Source organism: Pelodiscus sinensis, chromosome 19 (assembly GCF_052426305.1).
Source record: "Pelodiscus sinensis isolate ZL-2025 chromosome 19, ASM5242630v1, whole genome shotgun sequence".
Classification (NCBI taxonomy): domain Eukaryota; kingdom Metazoa; phylum Chordata; order Testudines; family Trionychidae; genus Pelodiscus; species Pelodiscus sinensis.
Genome location: NC_143070.1, coordinates 3,552,676 through 3,572,252, shown reverse-complemented (window position 1 = coordinate 3,572,252; position 19,577 = coordinate 3,552,676). Strand labels below are relative to the sequence as shown.

General features: G+C 51.8%; 1 protein-coding gene across 1 annotated transcript; it reads left to right on the top strand.

Annotated features, from left to right (window-relative positions):
• Nucleotides 1-872: 872 nt before the first annotated feature.
• LOC102443604 (killer cell lectin-like receptor subfamily F member 1) lies at nucleotides 873-14,252 on the top strand. Its single transcript, XM_025191008.3, has 5 exons — nucleotides 873-1,187; nucleotides 4,953-5,063; nucleotides 9,319-9,473; nucleotides 10,771-10,883; nucleotides 13,677-14,252. Exons 1-5 carry the CDS (start codon nucleotides 1,130-1,132, stop codon nucleotides 13,807-13,809), a joined length of 570 nt encoding a protein of 189 aa, XP_025046793.3. The 5' UTR covers nucleotides 873-1,129; the 3' UTR covers nucleotides 13,810-14,252.
• The last annotated feature ends 5,325 nt before the right edge of the window (nucleotides 14,253-19,577 follow it).

The following is a 19,577-nucleotide window of genomic DNA, read 5'->3' as shown; positions in this document are numbered from 1 at the left end:
TATAAATCAATATTTAAAGAGATAAAATAGAAATATCTCTGTAGTAGGGTAGGGTAAAGCCAGGGGGTGTTGGGTTGGATTCCTGCTAATCAAGTTGAGCAAGTCTCTGTGCCTTTGTTTCCCTTGTTTAATTATATATGTGATCGTCTGGGCAGGGACTGTCTCTCGCTGTGTCTGTGCAGCACCCAGCACAACTGGGCTGCGTCTAGACTGGCAAGTTTTTCTGCAAAAGCAGCTGCTTTTACAGAAATATTTGTCAGCTGTCTACACTGGCCGCTTGAATTTCTGCAAGAACTCTGACGAGCTCATGTAAGATCTAAAAGGGTGTCACAAGGAGGAAGGAGAAAATTTGTTCCTCTTGGTTTCTGAGGACAGGACAAGGAGTAATGGGCTTAAAGTGCAGCAGGGGAGGTTTAGATTGGACATTAGGAAAAAATTCCTAACTGTCAGGGTGGTCAAATATTGGAATAAATTGCCAAGGGAGGTGGTGGAATCTCCCTCTCTGGAGGTATTTAAGAACAGGTTAGATAGACATCTGTCAGGGATGGTGTAAACAGAGCTTGGTCCTGCCTTGAGGGCGGGGGGCTGGACTCGATGACCTTTCGAGGTCCCTTCCAGTCCTATTATTCTATGATTCTAAGATTGTCAGTGTTCTTGCGCAAATACTATGCTGCTCCCATTCAGGCAAAAGCCCTCTTGTGCAAATGCTTTTGCACAAGAGGGCCAGTGTAGACAACACGATATTGTTTTGCGCAAAAAAGCCCCAATGGCGAAAATGGCGATCAGGGCTTTCTTGCGCAAAACTGCATCTAGATTGGCATGGATGCTTTTCCACAAAAAGTGCTTTTGCGGAAAAGCGTCCCGCCAATCTAGATGCTCTTTTCCGCAAATGCTTTTCACGGAAAAACTTTTCCGTGAAAAGCATTTGCGGAAAATCATGCCAGTCTAGACGTAGCCCTGATGAGGGAGCTGCGGGGACTAAGCTAGGTTTAGTGCCAGACTCTGCGTGGCAGGTTTCACTGGCAATCCCTCTGGGCCTCCTTTGATCCTTCTCTGACGTGGTTTCCCCACCTGATGGAATCCTGCAGGGTCTCCTCCCAGCCTCGTGGGTTATAAAATTGCTGTGGTGATGTTAGGAGCTGTGTGTGTCCTTCTGACGGCGGCTGTGATTGCTCAGAACATCTGGGGTAAGTAGCTGGGAGATCGTTTTGGCCCATGCCAGGGGTGGAATCCAGGTGACATGAAAGCCGATGGGAACTTTGCCAGCGGGTTTCACGCGGTTGGGTTTTTATAGCATCCCAGCGATGCTGGGCTGAGAGGGAGCTCGCAAAGTCAGCACGACCGAGTCCAAATGCAGAGGCAGCACCACGGAAATCTAGAACGGCCCTGGCCGCTCCCACCTGCTCTTCAACACCTCCCAGGATGGGGATCCCGCTACCTCCCTTGGACAGACCCCACAGGACCCCACAGATCCACCCCCCCTTTTTTGAGAGTGAACCACCGTGACGCTTCTGAGCGTGATGTTTCCACTGGGTTTGCACCCACCCCGAGGTACGAAGAAGGAAATTTTCCAGGGTTTATTCTTTACGCACCCCGCCGGGCGGCTCCAGCTGGCCAGCTGGGGCTTGCAAACGTACTGCTTCCTTATTTGCTCTGGCATCTCCCCGAGTACCAAATTTGGACTGACAGAGCTGTCGTTTTCTGGATCTTCTTTGCTCCCAGTGTTGAAGCTAGATGCTGTATTTGCCCTTTACCTGCCCTCTGGGGCTCACCTGTATGGGACAGCCTACAGGCCTAGACGGGTCTTACGTCTGCAGCCCTTTTACCGCAGGGCCTATTGCAAGGGCTGGAGCAGGGTTACAGGGGATGGCCAGGGGCAGTTGGTTTAATAGGTGGGGGAAGACACGGCCAGCCCGGCCCCGCCCACACTCCGTCCCCAGAATGGCTACTGAAGATGTACTGGGGGTGGAGCCAAACTGCCCCCATGGGCCTGCCCTCCCCGGACTTTGGCCTGTACTTCAGGGGAGGGGCTTGGCTCCCGTAGGGGCGGGGCCTTGGCAGAAGGGGCAGAGCTGGGGGTGAATTTAGGGCTGGCGGAGGCAAGCCCTCAGCCCTGCTTCCCAAGACCCCTGCCGTCCACGCGCTCCCTTTAGGGTTGCCCGATACTGTCACAAAAAATACTGATCATAGAATCATAGAATAATAGGACTGGAAGGGACCTCAAGAGGTCATCGAGTCCAGCCCCCTGCCCTCAAGGCAGGACCAAGCTCCGTCTACACCATCCCTGACAGATGTCTATTTAACCTGTTCTTAAATATCTCCAGAGAGGGAGATTCCACCACCTCCCTTGGCAATTTATTCCAGTGTTTGACCACCCCGACAGTTAGGAATTTTTTCCTAATGTCCAATCCAAACCTCCCCTGCTGCACTTTAAGCCCATTACTCCTTGTCCTGTCCTCAGAAACCAAGAGGAACAAATTTTCTCCTTCCTCCTTGTGACACCCTTTTAGATATTTGAAAACCGCTCTCATGTCCCCCCTTCATCTTCTTTTTTCCAAACTAAACAAGCCCAGTTCGTGAAGCCTGGCTTCATAGGTCATGTTCTCTAGACCTTTAATCATTCTTGTCGCTCTTCTCTGGACCCTTTCCAATTTCTCCACATCTTTCTTGAAATGTGGCGCCCAGAACTGGACACAGTACTCCAGCTGAGGCCTAACTAGTGCAGAGTAGAGCGGCAGAATGACTTCACGAGTTTTGCTTACAACACACCTGTTGATACAACCTAGAATCATATTTGCTTTTTTTGCAACAGCATCACACTGTTGACTCATATTCAACTTGTGGTCCACTATGACCCCTAGATCCCTTTCCGCCATGCTCCTTCCTAGACAGTCGCTTCCCATCTTGTATGTATGGAACTGATTGTTTTCATGGCAGGAAAAAAATTGGTTGAGCAAAAAAGGGGGACACACCAATGTTATTGAGCCAAAAAAAAAAAAAAAGGCCCAATGGCTTTCCGTCTGAGAGAAACAAAATACGGAACATTTTTACATGGCTGGTATTTTCTGGGTTTTTTACCAGATAGGAGCCGTGTACCGGGCCAATACCGGACACCTGGCAAACTTACTCCCCGTAAGAGCCAAGCCCCCCTTGTAGTGGCAGCTCCCACCCTCAGTACACCCGCCCCTCCAGAGTATGGGTGTCTCATGGCCCCAGCCTTCCCTGTGCCCCCCAGCCCTGAGCACAGGCAACCCCAGGCCCCACCAGAGAACAGGCAGCTCCAAGCTTCCCTGCCCACCTAAAACTCGGGCAGCCTCCGCCCCACCCCTCCAGACCACGTGCAGCCCCGCCACCCAGCACGGGGGGGTGGGCAGCATGTGGCGCTAGCCCTCTGGAGAGTAGGCAGGCAGGCAGGGGAGGGCCGGAAACCCAGAGCTTAGCTTCCCCTTCCTCTCATACCCACCGCTCAGGATACCGGAGAAATGAGAAGCTGGCGTTTTGCCCGCAATGGCAAGTTTCTCCGACTCCCCCATTAGCCGCGGTTCATGTGCTCCGGTGGGGCACATTCACGGGGCCCAGTTTTTGCTGTGTTCTCCAGACCCGGCTCAGCTCAATGGGTCTGATTCCCTGTTGTCCAGCCGCCAGTCCCCCTCTCGCTTCAGGGGCATGGGAAACACATTACTGACTACAGCAGCTGGCATTTTCTTCCTTCTGATTGTTTTAAAAACTCAACCCTAACTTTTTGTTTGTTTGTTTTTTCTGCCGAAGGCTTTCACGACATCTTTTCCAGGTTAGACAGACATCTGTCAGGGATGGTGTAGGTGGAGCTTGGTCCTGCCTTGAGGGCGGGGGGCTGGACTCGATGACCTCTCGAGGTCCCTTCCAGTCCTATTATTCTATGATTCTATGCTCTGGAGGTTTTTAATGAATAATTTGAAAATGTTTCTCCCATTTTCTCCATCGACCAGCCTTGATTCGTGGCAAAAACAGGAAAGCAGAAAAAGGGGCAAAAAGGAGGAGGAAGGGAAGATGATGGGAAAACGAGGGTTTTTTATTTATCGAATCCGTTTCACACACACAGAATGGGAAACGACTGTCTAGGAAGGATTCCCGCAGAAAGGGATCTAGGGGTCAGGGTGGACCACAAGTGTGATGCTGTTGCAAAAAAAGCACACATGATTCTGGGAGGCATGAACGGGAGTGCTGTGAGCAAGACACGAGAAGTCGTTCTGCTCTATTCTGCACCGATTAGGCCTCAGTTGGAGGATTGTGTCCAGTTCTGGGCACCGCATTTCAAGGAAGATGTGGAGAAACTGGAGAAAGTCCAGGGAAGAGCAACAAGAAGGATGAAAGGCCTGGAAAACATGAGCTATGAGGGAAGACTGAAGGAATTGGGCTTGTTTAGTTTGGAAAGGAGAAGACTGAGGGGGGACATGATTGTGGTTTTCAAGTATCTAAAAGGGTATCACAAGAAGGAGGGAGAAAAATTGTTCTCCTTGGCCTCTGAGGACAGGACAAGAAGCAATGGGCTTAAAATTGCAGCAAGGGAGGTTTAGGTTGGATATTAGAACAAACTTCCTGCCTGTCAAGGTGGTGAAACATAGGAATAAATTACCCAGGGAGGTTGTGAAATTTCCATCTCTGGAGATATTGAAGAGCAGGTTGGACAGACACCTGTCGGGGATGGTCTAGACGGTGCTGGGTCCTGCCATGAGAGCAGGAGACTGGACCCAATGACCTCTCGAGGTCCCTGCCAGTTTCAGTATTCTAGGATTCCATTAAAATAATAATTAAACAATCTGCATTAGCGTAAAGGCTGCCCCAGAGGGCAGGCCAAGGAGGAACCGAGGCCAGATTCATCCCCTTTCTCTTGGACCGGCTCCCTGTGCGATGGAACGGGGCCTGGCTCCTCAGAGGATCCTCACGAGCTGTGTGCCGGTGCTGTTTGGTAGGTTTCCGGGCCGGCGGGACCCGCTGCAGCTCCGAAAGCAACCATCGGCAGGAGGCCTCCATGTCTCAGCTCATGCAGAGTCTGTGTGACCTGGCCCAGAGCAGCCCAGCAGGTAACCACAGCGCAGGCTGTCTCTGAACCAGCTTCCATGTCGGGTTCGGAACCTGGGAACCACGGGAGTGGGGGAGTTCTGGGAGGGTGCGAACAGCCCATCTGTTAACGTCTGCTGGAAAATACTCACTGTTCACAATGGGACTCGAGATCACAGTGCCTGGCTCTGTCATAGCCCCTCTGTCCCAGCCTGGCTACAACACTGCCTCTGGGCCTCAGTTTTCCCATCTGTACAATAGGTTTAAGGATCTATTTCAACTGAGCTTTCAGGGTGGGGATTCTCATTCGCTATGTCCAGAATAGTAATACCTACAGGCCCAGACAGTCCCAGCCCCAGCTGAGATCAGGGCCCCATTGTGCCGGGCACTGCACAGACGCAGCGAGAGACAGTCTCTGCCCCAGCTGCCTCACATCTCCCAGGCCCTGGCTGGGCCACAGGGATAACAAGAACGTAAGAATGACCATACTGGGTCAGACCAAAGGTTCATCTAGCCCAGTAGCCTGTCTGCCGACAGTGGCCAGCACCAGGTGCCCCAGAGGGGGTGGACTGAAGACAATGATCAGCGATTTGTCTCCTGCCATCCGTCTCCAGCCTCTGACAAACAGAGGCCAGGGACACCATTTCTATCCCTTAGCTAATAGCCTTTTATGGACCTAACCTCCACGAAATTATCTAGCTTCTCTTTAAACTCTGTTATAGTCCTAGCCTTCACAGCCTCCTTTGGCAAGGAGTTCCACGGGTTGATTATGCACTTTGTGAAGAAGAACTTTCTTTTATTAGTTTTAAACCTGCTACCTATTAATTTCATTTGGTGTCCCCTAGTTCTTCTATTACGGGAACTAATAAATAACTTTTCTTTATTCGCCTTCTGCACACCACTCATGATTTTATAGACCTCTATCATATCCCCCCTCAGTCTCCTCTTTTCTAAACTGACAAGTCCCAATCGCTTTAGCCTCTCTTCATATGGAACCCGTTCGAAACCCCTAATCATTTTAGTTGCCCTTTTCTGAACCCTTTCCAAAGCCAAAATATCTTTTTTGAGGTGAGGAGACCACATCTGTACACAGTATTCAAGATGTGGGCGTACCATAGTTTTATACAGGGCAGTAAGATATTCTGTGTCTTATTTTCTATCCCTTTCTTAATAATTCCTAGCATCCTATTTGCCTTTTTGACCACCGCTGCACACTGCGTGGAAGTTTTCAGAGAACTGTCCACGATAACTCCAAGATCTTTCCTGATTTGTCGTAGCCAAATTAGCCCCCATCATATTGTACATATAGTTGGGGTTATTTTTTCCAATGTGCATTACTTTACACTTATCCACATTACATTTCATTTGCCATTTTGTTGCCCAATCACTCAGTTTGGTGAGATCTTTTTGAAGTTCTTCACGGTCTGCTTCTGTCTTGACTATCCTAAACAGTTTAGTATCATCCGCAAACTTTACCACCTCACTGTTTACCCCTTTCTCCAGATCATTTCTGAATAAAAGTTGAACAGGATTGGTCCTAAGACTGACCCTTGGGGTACACCACTAGTTACCCCTCTCCATTCTGAAAATTTACCATTTATTCCTACCCTTTGTTTCCTGTCTTTTAACCAGTTCTCAGTCCAAGAAAGGACCTTCCCTCTTATCCCATGGCCGTGTAATTTACACAAGAGACTTTGGCGAGGGACCTCGTCTAAGGCTTTCTGATAAATCTAAGAAATATCTGCTGGATCTCCTGTGTCTGCATGTTTGTTAACCCCTTCAAAGAACTCTAATAGATTAGTAAGACAGGATTTCCCTTTACAGAAACCTGTATGCTGTGGGTCTGACAATTGCTCTGGCACTTTTAGGCTCCAAGGGGCAGGGCCCATCTCCCCAAAATCAGCCCTTCCCCAACCTCTCCCATTGGGATCTGGCCTGCAAAGTCTCTTGGCTGGTGCTGTCTCCCTTCCCTAGGCCATTTCCCTCAGCCCCCTTCAAACTCTCCGGCTGCTCACTGCACCCAGCTCCAGACAGCTCCATCCCCGCCCCCTCGTCCATGCCTCCATCTCCCTGGGTGGCTTCTCTGACCCCTCAGGCTCTCTGGCTGCAGCACGGACCTGCTCCCTGCGCCATGTCCCTGCTGCTCTCTGCCTGGCCCGGCTCTGCTCCCCAGCTCAGCTCAAACCTCTGCTTTCTCCTTAACTCTGCCCCACTCTGTCGGACCCATGCAAACCAGCTCCCGTGGAGGACGGGATTCCTGTGGCCTCCTGAGTCCCTCATTAGCCTGCCAATCAGGCTGAGCTGGAGCACTGGCCTCTCCCCATGGCCCCCCGGGAACTATCAGCCTCAGGGTCCTGATTTCCCATCCACCCTTCCCTCGCCACCCACTATCCCCCAGAACATACTAATGTCTTATATTCCGCACAGAGCCAGCAGGCACCTATGTAAGAGCGGCAGTGACCCCTAGTGGTCCCAGGGGGTAATTCTCACTCTACAGAGTGCCCTAAAGCCAGGCAGCGTTCATGCCAGTTTGCAGACGCTCACATATTTCTCCTCTATGATGAAACTCCCTGGCTGCGTCTAGACTGGCATGATTTCGCGCAAACACTTTTAACGGAAAAGTTTTTCCGTTAAAAGGATTTGCGCAAAAGAGCATCTACACTGGCACGGATGCTTTCTCGCAAAAGCGCAGTGTAGACGCTTTCTTGAGCAAGAAAGCTATGATGGCTATTTTAACATGGCTACAGTTCTATCACTATTTTAGCCATTGGGCTTTCTTGTGCAAGAAATTAACGTGGCTGTCTACCCTGGCCCACTTGCATAAGAATACGTGCGCAAGAGGGCTTATCCCTGAGCGGGAGCATCAGAGGATTTGCACGAGAAGCACTGATTTTGTACAGTACAAAGTCAATGTTCCTGCACAAATACTCGCGGCCAGTGTAGACGGGCGGCAAGATTTTGCGCAAAAGTGCATGCTTTTGCGCAAAATCTTGCCAGTCTAGATGCAGCTCCTGTGCTTGACTGTGATCAAACTTGATCTTATTATACAGGGTTTGTAGTTGGGGGGAGGCAGTTTGGATGAAATCCCTTTGGCTAAAAGAAAAGAGGGGGGAAAATAAACTCCACGGCTACGTCTACACTGGCATGATTTTCCGGAAATGCTTTTAACGTTTTAAAGTTTTCCGTTAAAAGCATTTTCGGAAAAGAGCATCTAGATTGGCAGGACGCTTTTCCGCAAAAGTACTTTTTGCGGAAAAGCGTCCGTGGCCAATCTAGACGCGCTTTTCCGCAAAAAAGACCCGATCGCCATTTTCGCCATCGGGGCTTTTTTTCGGAAAACAAATCTCTGCTGTCTACACTGGCCCTTTTGCGCAAAAGTTTTTCGGAAAAAGACTTTTGCCCGAATGGGAGCAGCGTAGTATTTCCGCAAAAGCACTGACAATCTTACATGTGATCGTCAGTGCTTTTGCGGAAATACAAGTGGCCAGTGTAGACAGCTGGCAAGTTTTTCCAGAAAAGCGGCCGATTTTCCAGAAAAAGTGGCCAGTCTAGACAGAGCCCACCCTTCCTGCACAGGATAAAATCAGTTGGAAATTTTTGGGCAAGGTGGCTATATCCTGAATCGCTGCTGTTCTCCCAGCCATCCCTTAGATTTGCCTGGTAGGCCCTGAGCTAGCAGCTTCTTTTATATTGGCCTGTTGCATCCTGATTGGCTACCACAGAGGCCGCCACTCTAGCCTGCTTGGAGGACCTCTCTTCTGCTCCTGTTGCTGGGGCAGGGTGCTCCATGCTGATATCTTGGGCACCTCGCTAGGGTTTCATGGCTGCTCTTAGACTGGGGTAGGCAGGACTCAAACCCACAATCTCGGAGTGTAGAGCAGCAGTTCCCAACCTTTTCCAGATGGGGACTCATTTTGACAATTCAGGAAGACTTGGTGACCCAGGGCAATTCAAAAAAATGTGTGAATGGCTCTTTTAGAGCCATCTGCAGCCCTTTTGAAATGTAATGGCGACTCATATTTGGGAGACGCGGGTCTAGAGGCTGACAGCTTAGCCAGTATGCCACTGGCAGCCTCCTTACTGGCCCTTTCTTCAGTAGCTGCCTTATTCTTCCTACCTCCAGCTGATGCCTGCTCCAGCCCTGGAGACAGCTAGGGGTACCTGCCTGGCTGTTCCTGGCTCTAGGACTGCTCGCCGGCTCCAGCTTTGGAACAGCTTGGGGGAAAAAACCGATACCGGCTTTCTGTGAGTTCCCGGACGTCTCTGTTTTCCTTCCAGGGGGCACCGGATGCATATTGTGTCCCAAGGACTGGTGGGAGAACCGAGCCAAGTGCTACTGGGGTTCGAACGAGAGCCAGTTCTGGAACGAGAGCCGCCAAGCCTGCAAGCAGAAGAATTCCCAGATGCTTGTGATCCAGGATCAAGAGGAGATGGTGAAGGGCAATATGCCGGGGCAATTGATTCCCCCGACGGATCCAATTCAGTGTAGCACCCCTGGAGTCAGAGGGATCGATCTCCAGCTGGCATGAATCAATGGAGCTTTTTGACTCCTTTACCACCCAGCGACTCTCAAGGAAACGGGTCTTTTCTTCCGTGTTGCAAAGAGAGGTTCCCATATTCTGGTCCCATAGGGTCAGAATATATTTTCTTGGCATGTTTTGGGTTGCTCAGGGCATGTCTACACTGCAGGGCAAAAGCCAAATCAAGGCGCGCAACTTCAGTGACGTCAATTGCGTCGCTGCCGTCGAAATAGCCAAATTCGGCTTTTGGGGCGGTCTGCACGGCAGGAAGTCGAAAGGAGAACGCTCTTCCTCCGACGTCCCTTCCTCCTCGTGCAGTGAGGGTTACTGGAGTCAGAGTAAGACGTCCCCCAGCCTGCTGTTATTTCGAAAAAATGGCCTGCCATGTAGACGCTCACTTTGGCTGTGTCTACATTGGCAAGATTTTGCACGAAAGCGGCCGCTTTTGCGCAAAATCTTGCTGCCTGTCTACACTGGCCGCGAGAATTTGCGCAAGAACACTGACGTTCTAATGTATGAAATCAGTGGTTCTTGCGCAAATACTCCGACGCTCCCGCTCAGGGATAAACCCTCTTGCGCAAGTATTCTTGCACAGCCATGTTAATTTCTTGTGCAAGAAAGCCCGATGGCTAACATGGCCATCAGAGCTTTCTTGCGCAAGAGAGCATCTACACTGGCACGGATGCTTTTGCGCGAAAGATGTCTTTTGTGCAAAAGCATCCATGCTAGTGTAAAAGCGACGAGGAGTCCTGTGGCACCTTATAGACTAACTGAAGGAGCATAAGCTTTCGTGGGCAAAGACCCACTTCGTCAGATGCATGCATCTGACGAAGTGGGTCTTTGCCCACGAAAGCTTATGCTCCTACACTTCAGTTAGTCTATAAGGTGCCACAGGACTCCTCGTCGCTTTTGCAGATTCAGACTAACACGGCTACCCCTCTGATACTTGACACCATGCTAGTGTAGACGCTCTTTTGCACAAATATTTTTAACAGGAAAACTTTTCCGTTAAAAGTATTTGTGCAAAATCATGCCAGTCTAGATGCAGACTTTGTGGTTTCAAAATAATGCCAGTATATTCCGAAATCACACAGCTGTGTAGACGCCCCCTCATAGGCCTCATGGGGAGACAGAGGGGTGGGGTCTCTGTATATGAAGAGGGAATAAAACCGTGTGAGGGTCACCCAAACATTTGTCTTACACTCCGTAGGATTTCATACAGAGTCTTACGAAAGGCACAGGCCACTTTTGGATCGGCTTGAACTTCACGGCCCGTACCAATACCTGGAGCTGGGTGGACGGCTCCCCTCTAAACCGAACGCTGTAAGTGTTGCCTGACGACTCACTGGAATCGCGACGTATTTTTCTTGCACGTGTGTGGATTTGTTAGGAAGGGACAATCCGCTGCAAGCGTACAAAACGGGAAATGACTCTTCAGGAGGGAGTCCTGCAGACAGGGATGAGGGGAGAGTGGGTCCAAAGCTGAACAGGCATCAACGGTGTCTCACTGTTGCAAAAAAAAAAAAAAAAAAAAAGCAAACATCATTCTGAGATGTACTAGCAGGAGTTTCATAAGGGACATAAGAAGCCATTAATAACATAAGAACGGCCGTACTGGGTCAGACCAAAGGTCCATCTAGCCCAGTATCCTGTCTGCCAACAGTGGCCAACACCAGGTGCCCCAGAGAGGGTGGACCGAAGACAATGATCAAGCAATTTGTCTCCTGCCATCCCTCTCCAGCCTCTGACAAACAGAGGCCAAGGACACCATTTTATCCCCTGGCTAATAGCCTTTTATAGACCTAACCTCCATGAATTTATCTAGCTCTTTTTTAAACTCTGTTATAGTCCTAGCCTTCATAGCTTCCTCTGGCAAGGAGTTCCACAGGTTGACTATGCTGCGTGAAGAACTTTTCTTTTATTAGTTTTAAACCTGCTACCCATTAATTTCATTTGGTGTCCTCTAGTTCTTATATTATGGGAACAAGTAAATAACTTTTTTTATTCACCCTTGCCACACCACTCATTCTTCCACTCTATCATTAGGTCTATCTGGTTTTCAAGTTTAATTAAGGCTATGAATACCCAAGCGCATAGAAATTCTACACAGGCTTGTGCACAAGTTACATGCACACTCACACCCTTAACACTAGTGTTAGGGTCCGATGGGTCTCACATGGATTGATTATCAGAAGAGGAAGGGCTACTAATCTGTAGGGTCACCAACCGTCAGTAAATTTACAGACAGTATGTAAAAAAATAGCCAAAATTAGATATTAAAGTCCGTAAAAAAATTTAGGTGTCCATACATTTTGTAAAAGCGCAATAAAATTTGAAACCACAGTAATTATTCTACAGCAATTAAATTTCTTCTGGGCTGCTTCAGCCGTTTTACTACGGAGCAGTGGAAATTGGATGTTTTAGTTGTTTATTTGAACCTCATATTGCTCTTGTGGTGTATGAATGACAACTATAACTTTTCACTTTTGGCCAGTCATGTCGTCTTCATATGGTATAAAAATTATGTCTGTTTAAAAAAATGTGTCTGTCCGTACAGTTTTCCCATTTTGTCCATAAATGAAATTTCTGTGGGTTGGTAACTTTGCTAATCGGTCTCTGAGCCTGCCACTGTCTCCCGTGGAGCGTAAAACAATTATATGCGATGCAACAGGCTGGTGAGTCCTAACCTCACAATGAAAGAGCAGCCAACAAGAATCACAGGCGGCAGAAGGTGTATAAAGATCAGTTCAAGGCGCTCGCATTGTCATTGAATTCCATGTGTCTACATTGGTGCGATCTTGCACAAAAGCAGCCGCTTTTGTGCCAAACTTACTGCCTGTCTTCACGGGCCACGAGTTCTTGTGCAAGAACGCTGCCATTTTAATGTAAGAAATCAGGGCTTCTTGTGCAAGAACTCTGACTCTCCCGCTTAGGGATAAGCCCTCGTGCACAACTGTTCTTGCACAAGAGGCCAGTGTAGACAGGCAACATGAATTTCTTGCGCAAGAAAGTCCGATGGTTAAAATGTCCATCAGAGCTTTCTTGCGCAAGAGAGCATCTGCACTGGCATGGATGCTCTTGCGCAAAAGCAAATCTCTTGTGCAAAGGCACGTGCCAGTGTAGACGCGCTCTTGTGGAAGAGTTTTTGCACAAGAACTCTTCCGCAAAAGAGTTCTTGCGCAAAATCATGCCAGTGTAGACGGAGCCCTGCGGGAGCGAGGCACTGAAATCCTTTTCTGGATGTGGGTGTCAACGGAGGTGAAAGTTAGCCAGGGCGCCGGGGGAGGAGGGGGGCCGCAGCTCCAGAAACAGCGAGCTGAGCTGTAGGGAAAGCCAGCAGCGAGCTATTGAAAGAGCTGGCAAGGACTCAGGTTGCAATAGGCCAGTGCCTGTCAGACATGTGAAGTTACTTTCATCGCTGGGGGTCAGTGTTGTTGAATCAGCAGGGAGCAAGAAGGAAAACTGGCCACAAGCAGAAAGCAGGAGTGAAATGATCCAGACAAAACTCCCAGGGCAGGATCTGCCCTCCTTGGAGACTCCTGACTGCGGGAAGATGGATGCTGACCGTGTTCCCTGTAAGCTGAGCATGTGGGCAGCTGCCCAGAAGAGATTCAAACTCCACCCAGTCAGTCAGCAGAGTGCCCACTGCTAGCAGTGTGGTGGTGCACATCCACACATGCCTCTGCGCATAGAACAAAATTTATTCCACACACACATGGAAACATGAGAGAGAGCATTGGCTGCAGAGACATCCTAACTCAAGGCCCTCTTCCCAGCATTCCATTCCTGCAAGAGGAGGGTCTCTCTAATGGTTCCCAAACTGGGGGAGAGTGAAGAAATTCCACGGGGGGGGGGGGCATGAGGTGACCCAGCCCTCCCCCTCCACCCATCAATCACCCCATCAAGAAAGAGCCCACTGGAACACGCGCAGCTAACGCTGGCTGGGGCAGATTTCAAAATGGCCGCTCTTAAAAGGGCAATCCCTTTTTTTTTTTTTTTGCAAGTTTTGCTGCTATTGGGGGGGGGGAAGGAGTGTGAGAGTTTATAAAAAATCCGAAAAGTTTGGGCACCACTGCTCTAATGGATCCCTCGCTGCCTTTCCCCTTTGCTCTGCAGGTTCACGGTCTGGGGCCCGGGTGCCCATGACGGCTGTGGCGTGGTAAAAGGGAAGCAGATCTACGCGGATACCTGCAGCGCCGAATTCAGATGGATTTGCCAGAAAGCCGCTGTCGTGCTGCGAGGGGACTAAGAGCTGCCGAGCGAACCTGCCTGGTGTTGATGTGTTCAAACGGGGGGTTTTGTATAGCCATGTGGCCCCCTTCCTCTGAACTAGCATGGCGCAATGACTGGAAAAATGAGGGAGTTTGAGTTCTCAGTCTAGTCCCTGTGCAGCAAGAGAAGAAGCCAGGAAAGGTGGATTCTGTTCCTGCCATGACCACCTGTAACCTCTTTCCTTGTGCCGTGCCTCAGTTTCCCCACCTATAAATGTGCGAGCTCTGTGTCTGTTCAGCGCCTGACTACCCAGGGTTCTGTGCGCATGCCAGCCTTTCAGTATCCCCGTTTTATGAGTGGGGAAACTGAGGCACCTCAATCGCAACAGCTGAGTCCTAATGTCCTATTCTGGTTCCGCCAATGAAGCGCCCTGTCTAGACCCCAACCTAATTTCTCCTTCTTGACATCCCCAATTGGACTCCTGCCTCGCTGTCCGGCCTCACACTGGGGCTCAAGAGTCACTCACTCACCATCTCTGGCCCACTTCACAGGCCAGTTATTGGGAGTGGGAGTGGGAGACACAGTCTTTAAATCAGCCAGAGGAGAATTTGACGGGGAACCCCCCACCTCCTCGGTGAGCACCAGGGGCACCTGACGCCCGGAGAGGGGCTCCCAGCTGTGGGGTGCCAGCACAGAGAGGTGCCTCCTGGTCGCCCGTGTAGACACTGAACTCTGTGAGGAGAGCAGGGCTGAGGACACCCCCCAACTCCGCATCTCCTAGGGGCTGGCTTAGGTGGCTCTTCACCTACTGGGCTGGCTGCTGCGGGTCCCATTCGGGCGTATTCCTCTCCCCCTCCCCATGCATTATCCAGGAAACCGAGGAGCCTGACCCAGGCTTGGGGGGGTCCCAGTGACATTTCTAGGCACCTGTCATTTGGGGGAGGCGACACTCGGCTTTGTAACGCCCAAGTCCCGTCCCCCCTCTGGCCCCAGCTCCACCTGCAGCATGTCCCTCACCTCGCTGCCGGGCTGTGAGGCCTGCCAGGAGCCCTGGGGCTGCACGAGCCGACAGCCACACGCGTGTGGGAGCCACCCCGGAAGGTCGCTCCGTGCGACTCGGTCGGCCAGAGACTGGAGCCCGCGGCAAGGGGCCCACGTAGGAGGAACGTGGGATGGGACAGACCCGGCTAGAAGGGGAGAGCCGGCTGAGGAGGCAGGAAAGGGCCGTGGATGTGGGACCCACACACGTAAGAGACGCAGGGAACAGCCGGCCCAGAATCCTGTGTCCATCCTGCCTGAGTGTGAGGGTTTCCTATTGGCAGGTGTGTGAGAGCTTGGCCTTTTCTCTGGGACGTGAGCCAGGCCCCTTTCATTGTCTCCAGGCCCTTGAACACCCTCTGGGGACGGGAGAGGGCGCCGCCAGCCCCGGGCGTCCGATGATAACGTCATGGCCATTGACAGCCGTGTAGGCGGGGGCGCCAATCACGCCTTCTGTCTGGGGCGCCAGCTGCTAGAGCCGGCCTCGGGCCGCTCCTGCCTGCTGCACACACATGCGCGTGCACCCCCGCACACACATACACACACACACACGACCTGCAGCACACACACATGACAAGCAGAATATGCACACACACGACCTGCAGCACACACACACACACACACATGCATGACCTGCAGCACAAACACACACACACACATGGTCTGTAGCATGTGCATGCACATACACACACACAGACACGCGACCTGCAGCACACACACGCGCATGCACACACATACACACACACACAAACGCACACACACGACCTGCAGCACGCACACATGACCAGCAGAATACGCACACACACGACCTGTAGCACACACACATGCACACACATACACACACTACCTGCAGCATGCACACATGATCTGTAGCATGTGTGCGCGCACACACACACACAGACACACAACCTGCAGCACGCGCACACACGACCTGCAGCGCACACACGCGCATGCACACACACATACACAGACACACACATGCACACACACGACCTGCAGCACACACACACTACCTGCAGCATGCACACACGATCTGTAGCATGTGAGTGCACACACACAACCTGCAGTTGGTGCATAGATACCAGGCCACGGTGGCTCATGTCCATCCTATTGGCCAGGCCAGGCTGGCTGAGCGAGGAGTCGGGGTCCTCTGAGGCTTGGCTTGTTGGACTGAACCCAGAGTCCCACGGCCAGAGTGTTCCTTCTTATCCATGTCAGTTCCCCTCGGAGTCTATGGGTTTTGCAGCGTCATGCTGCCCTCATCTGCCCTTCGGAGGTGGTCATTTCTGTTCCTTTGACGGTGATTGCCAGGGGTCCCAGCGTGTTGTCTCACTCCCGGGGAGGTCTCTGCCTGTCTCCAGGGTTCGGCCATGCTGCCAATTCAATTCAGGCTCAAGGCACAATGGATGTGTCCAAGTTCCCACCTCTTCTTATCACCTGGGCATCTGGTCTGGCTTTCGCTCACACCCCCCCTCCACTCACACCACACAAGTGTACAGAGTTTCAGACAAGATCAGTAGCTACAAGGGGTGCAACTTAATTTGCAATACGTAACAGGGAGCAAGGCCTTGCAGTAACATTACCTCATCATGGGAGACAGAGAGAAATAGAAATGACAGAATGTATAAGCAAGTCATTAGACATGGAGAATAGGAACAGAGATGTGGCTGTGTTAGTCTGGTCTTGCTGAAACAAAAGACAGGACTGTACAAGCACTTTAAAGACGAACAAGATGGTTTATTAGGTGATGAGCGTTCGTGGGCCAGACCCACGGGCTACATCTAGACTGGCATGATTTTCCGGAAATGCTTTTAACAGAAAAGTTTTCCATTAAAAGCATTTTCGGAAAAGAGTGTCTAGATTGGCACAGACGCTTTTCTGCAAAAGCACTTTTTGTGGAAAAGCGTCCGTGGCCAATCTAGACGCGCTTTTCCGCAAAAAAGCCCCGATCACCATTTTCGCGATCGGGGCTTTTTTGCGGAAAACAAATCTGAGCTGTCTACACTGGCCCGACTTTTGCCCGATCGGGAGCAGCATAGTATTTCCGCAAGAACACTGACAATCTTACATGAGATCGTCAGTGCTCTTGCGGAAATTCAAGCGGCCAGTGTAGACAGCTGGCAAGTTTTTCCGGAAAAGTGGCTGATTTTCCGGAAAAACTGGCCAGTCTAGACACAGCCACTTTGATTTGATCTGAAGAAGTGGGTCGGGCCCACGAAAACTCATCACCTAATAAACCATCTTGTTAGTCTTTAAAGTGCTGCATAGTCCTGTCTTTTGTTTCATTATACACAGGAGCGACCTGAGGCCGGCTGCGGCAGCTGGCACCCCAAGCGGAAGGCGTGATCGGCGCCCCCGCCTGCACAGCTGTCAATGGCCATGACCTAATCACTGGGCGCTGCCTAGGCTCATGGGCCACCCCTGATTATACATGGAATTATACATCATACTTGTAGTCTTATACCCAATACTAACTAAAATAGACATTGTTGCTACACCTGAACCTTCATCTAGTGCCTGGCTCTCTGCTAGGGTTCCCAGGTGTCTGGTTCCCAGCCGACCCTGGGCTCCTTTGCCTTCATCCGTACACTACCTACAGCGCCAGGCAAGAGGTCGTGGTTCCGTCTTTTCCCACGTGTCAGACCACCACCACGGACATAGCCGGTGTGAAGGGCCTAATCGCTTCTAGTGACATCAATCAAGACGTGTGGGTTGATCCTGCCCGTTCCCTCCCACCAATTATTGTTACTAAGCACAATTTATAGCAGAGAGAGACTTGGTCATTCTAATACTATTGACCAATTGATGACATATTGATCCTAGCCGGAGCTGGGCCACACAGACTGATTCTGGACCAGCACCGACATGTGCCTGGCTCTCCTTCCACAGCCCAGCCGGGGCAGAGGGAGGATGGTTAGGGGGCTGCTCTGTGATTTCAGTTCTCTACCCTGGATTTGCTGAGTGATCTGGGCAGGTCTGTGCCTCCAGCCCTGCCTCCCAGGGGTGCTGAGAGGAGAAACACCTGGTAAGATTGTGAGGCCATGGGGGCTGGCTCAGAGCCATCCCTAACCCATCAGCAGGGGGGTGAGATTCAGCCAGTGTCATGGTGTGTGGAGGATGCTGGACTAGCTGAACCTGCTGCTGGGGCAAAATCCTAGCCCTTCCTGCTGTTTTCTTCTTCCCAGGCTGTGCTGGCCGGACATCCTGCTAAAGGAGGCAGCTGGGAGCAGTAACCCAGAGAGGATCCCATTGAACAACTTCTCAGCGTGTTTCTGAGGGTTGGTGCTAGGAGTGATGCCCCGGGTGCAGGTGACTCACACAGAGCTGGTTACACTGTTACTTTAAATAACTTTTGGCCTTAGCAGGGCAGCCTGATGAGAGCCAGGGGCTGTGAGTCAGCCCTGCAGGAATGTTTGCACTGTGAGAACCCGCCCTGTGTCCTAGGCTGGCAGCCACATCGCTCTTAGAGACCTGCTTCCTGGAGCTGACTGGGGAGATGGACAATGTGGGGTTTCCTCAGTGCACACCCAGCTGGAGGTCACTTGGAAGGTGGAACAGGCACCCGCTTCCGTAGCAAGGTGAGGTTTGTTTTCTCTGGAAGCCAAATTTAGTGTTTGTGTGTGTTCCTGTCCTGACTGATGTCAAGGCCCTCTTATGCCGGGCACTGCACAGAGACACAGCGAGAGACAGTCCCTGCCCCAGCGGAGATCAGGGCCCCATTGTGCCAAGGACTGCACAGACACAGTGAGGGACAGTCCCTGCCCCAGGTGGGATCAGGTGATCCTAAACAGGGCAGGGAGATTGCAAGTGACCAATGTCCAGCAGGGGGCACCAGAGAGTAGCGAGCAGGCAGCTGATGAGTGATCATTGGCCAGCAGGAGGCGCCAGAGAGCAGTGAGCAGGCGGCTGGCAAGTGACCAATGGCCATCAGGGGGCGCCAGAGAGTAGCGAGCAGGCGGCTGGCAAGTGACCAATGGCCATCAGGGGGTGCCAGAGAGTAGCGAGCAGGCAGCTGGCGAGTGACCAATGGCCAGCAGGGGGCGCCAGAGAGCAGTGAGCAGGCAGCTGGCGGTTGACCAATGGCCATCAGGGGGCGCCAGAGAGTAGCGATCAGGCAGCTGGCGAGTGACCAATGGGCAGCAGGGGGCGCCAGAGAGTAGCGAGCAGGCAGCTGGCGAGTGACCAATGGCCAGCAGGGGGCGCCAGAGAGTAGCGAGCAGGCAGCTGGCGAGTGACCAATGGCCAGCAGGGGGCGCCAGAGAACAGTGAGCAGGCAGCTGGCGAGTGACCAATGGCCAGCAGGGGGCGCCAGAGAACAGTGAGCAGGCAGCTGGCGAGTGACCAATGGCCAGCAGGGGGCGCCAGAGAGAAGCAAGCAGGCAGCTGGCGGGTGACCAATGGCCAGCAGGGGGCGCCAGAGAACAGTGAGCAGGCAGCTGGCGAGTGACCAATGGCCAGCAGGGGGCGCCAGAGAGAAGCAAGCAGGCAGCTGGCGGGTGACCAATGGCCAGCAGGGGGTGCCAGAGAGTAGCGATCAGGCAGCTGGTGAGTGACCAATGGCCAACAGGGGGCGCCAGAGAGCAGTGATCAGGCAGCTGGCGAGTGACCGATGGGCAGCAGGGGGCGCCAGAGAGCAAGGAGCAGGCAGCTGGCGAGTGACCAATGGCCAGCAGGGGGCGCCAGAGAGTAGCGATCAGGCAGCTGGCGAGTGACCAATGGGCAGCAGGGGGCGCCAGAGAGTAGCGATCAGGCAGCTGGTGGGTGACC

Bases quoted from the DNA above. Each gene is read 5' to 3' on its own strand.
- LOC102443604 (XM_025191008.3), top strand. From the start codon at position 1,130: ATGTTAGGAGCTGTGTGTGTCCTTCTGACGGCGGCTGTGATTGCTCAG. The intron at 5,064-9,318 runs GTAACCACAGCG...TTTTCCTTCCAG, and splicing joins GGCCCAGAGCAGCCCAGCAG to GGGGCACCGGATGCATATTG. The intron at 9,474-10,770 runs GTGAAGGGCAAT...TACACTCCGTAG, and splicing joins TCCAGGATCAAGAGGAGATG to GATTTCATACAGAGTCTTAC.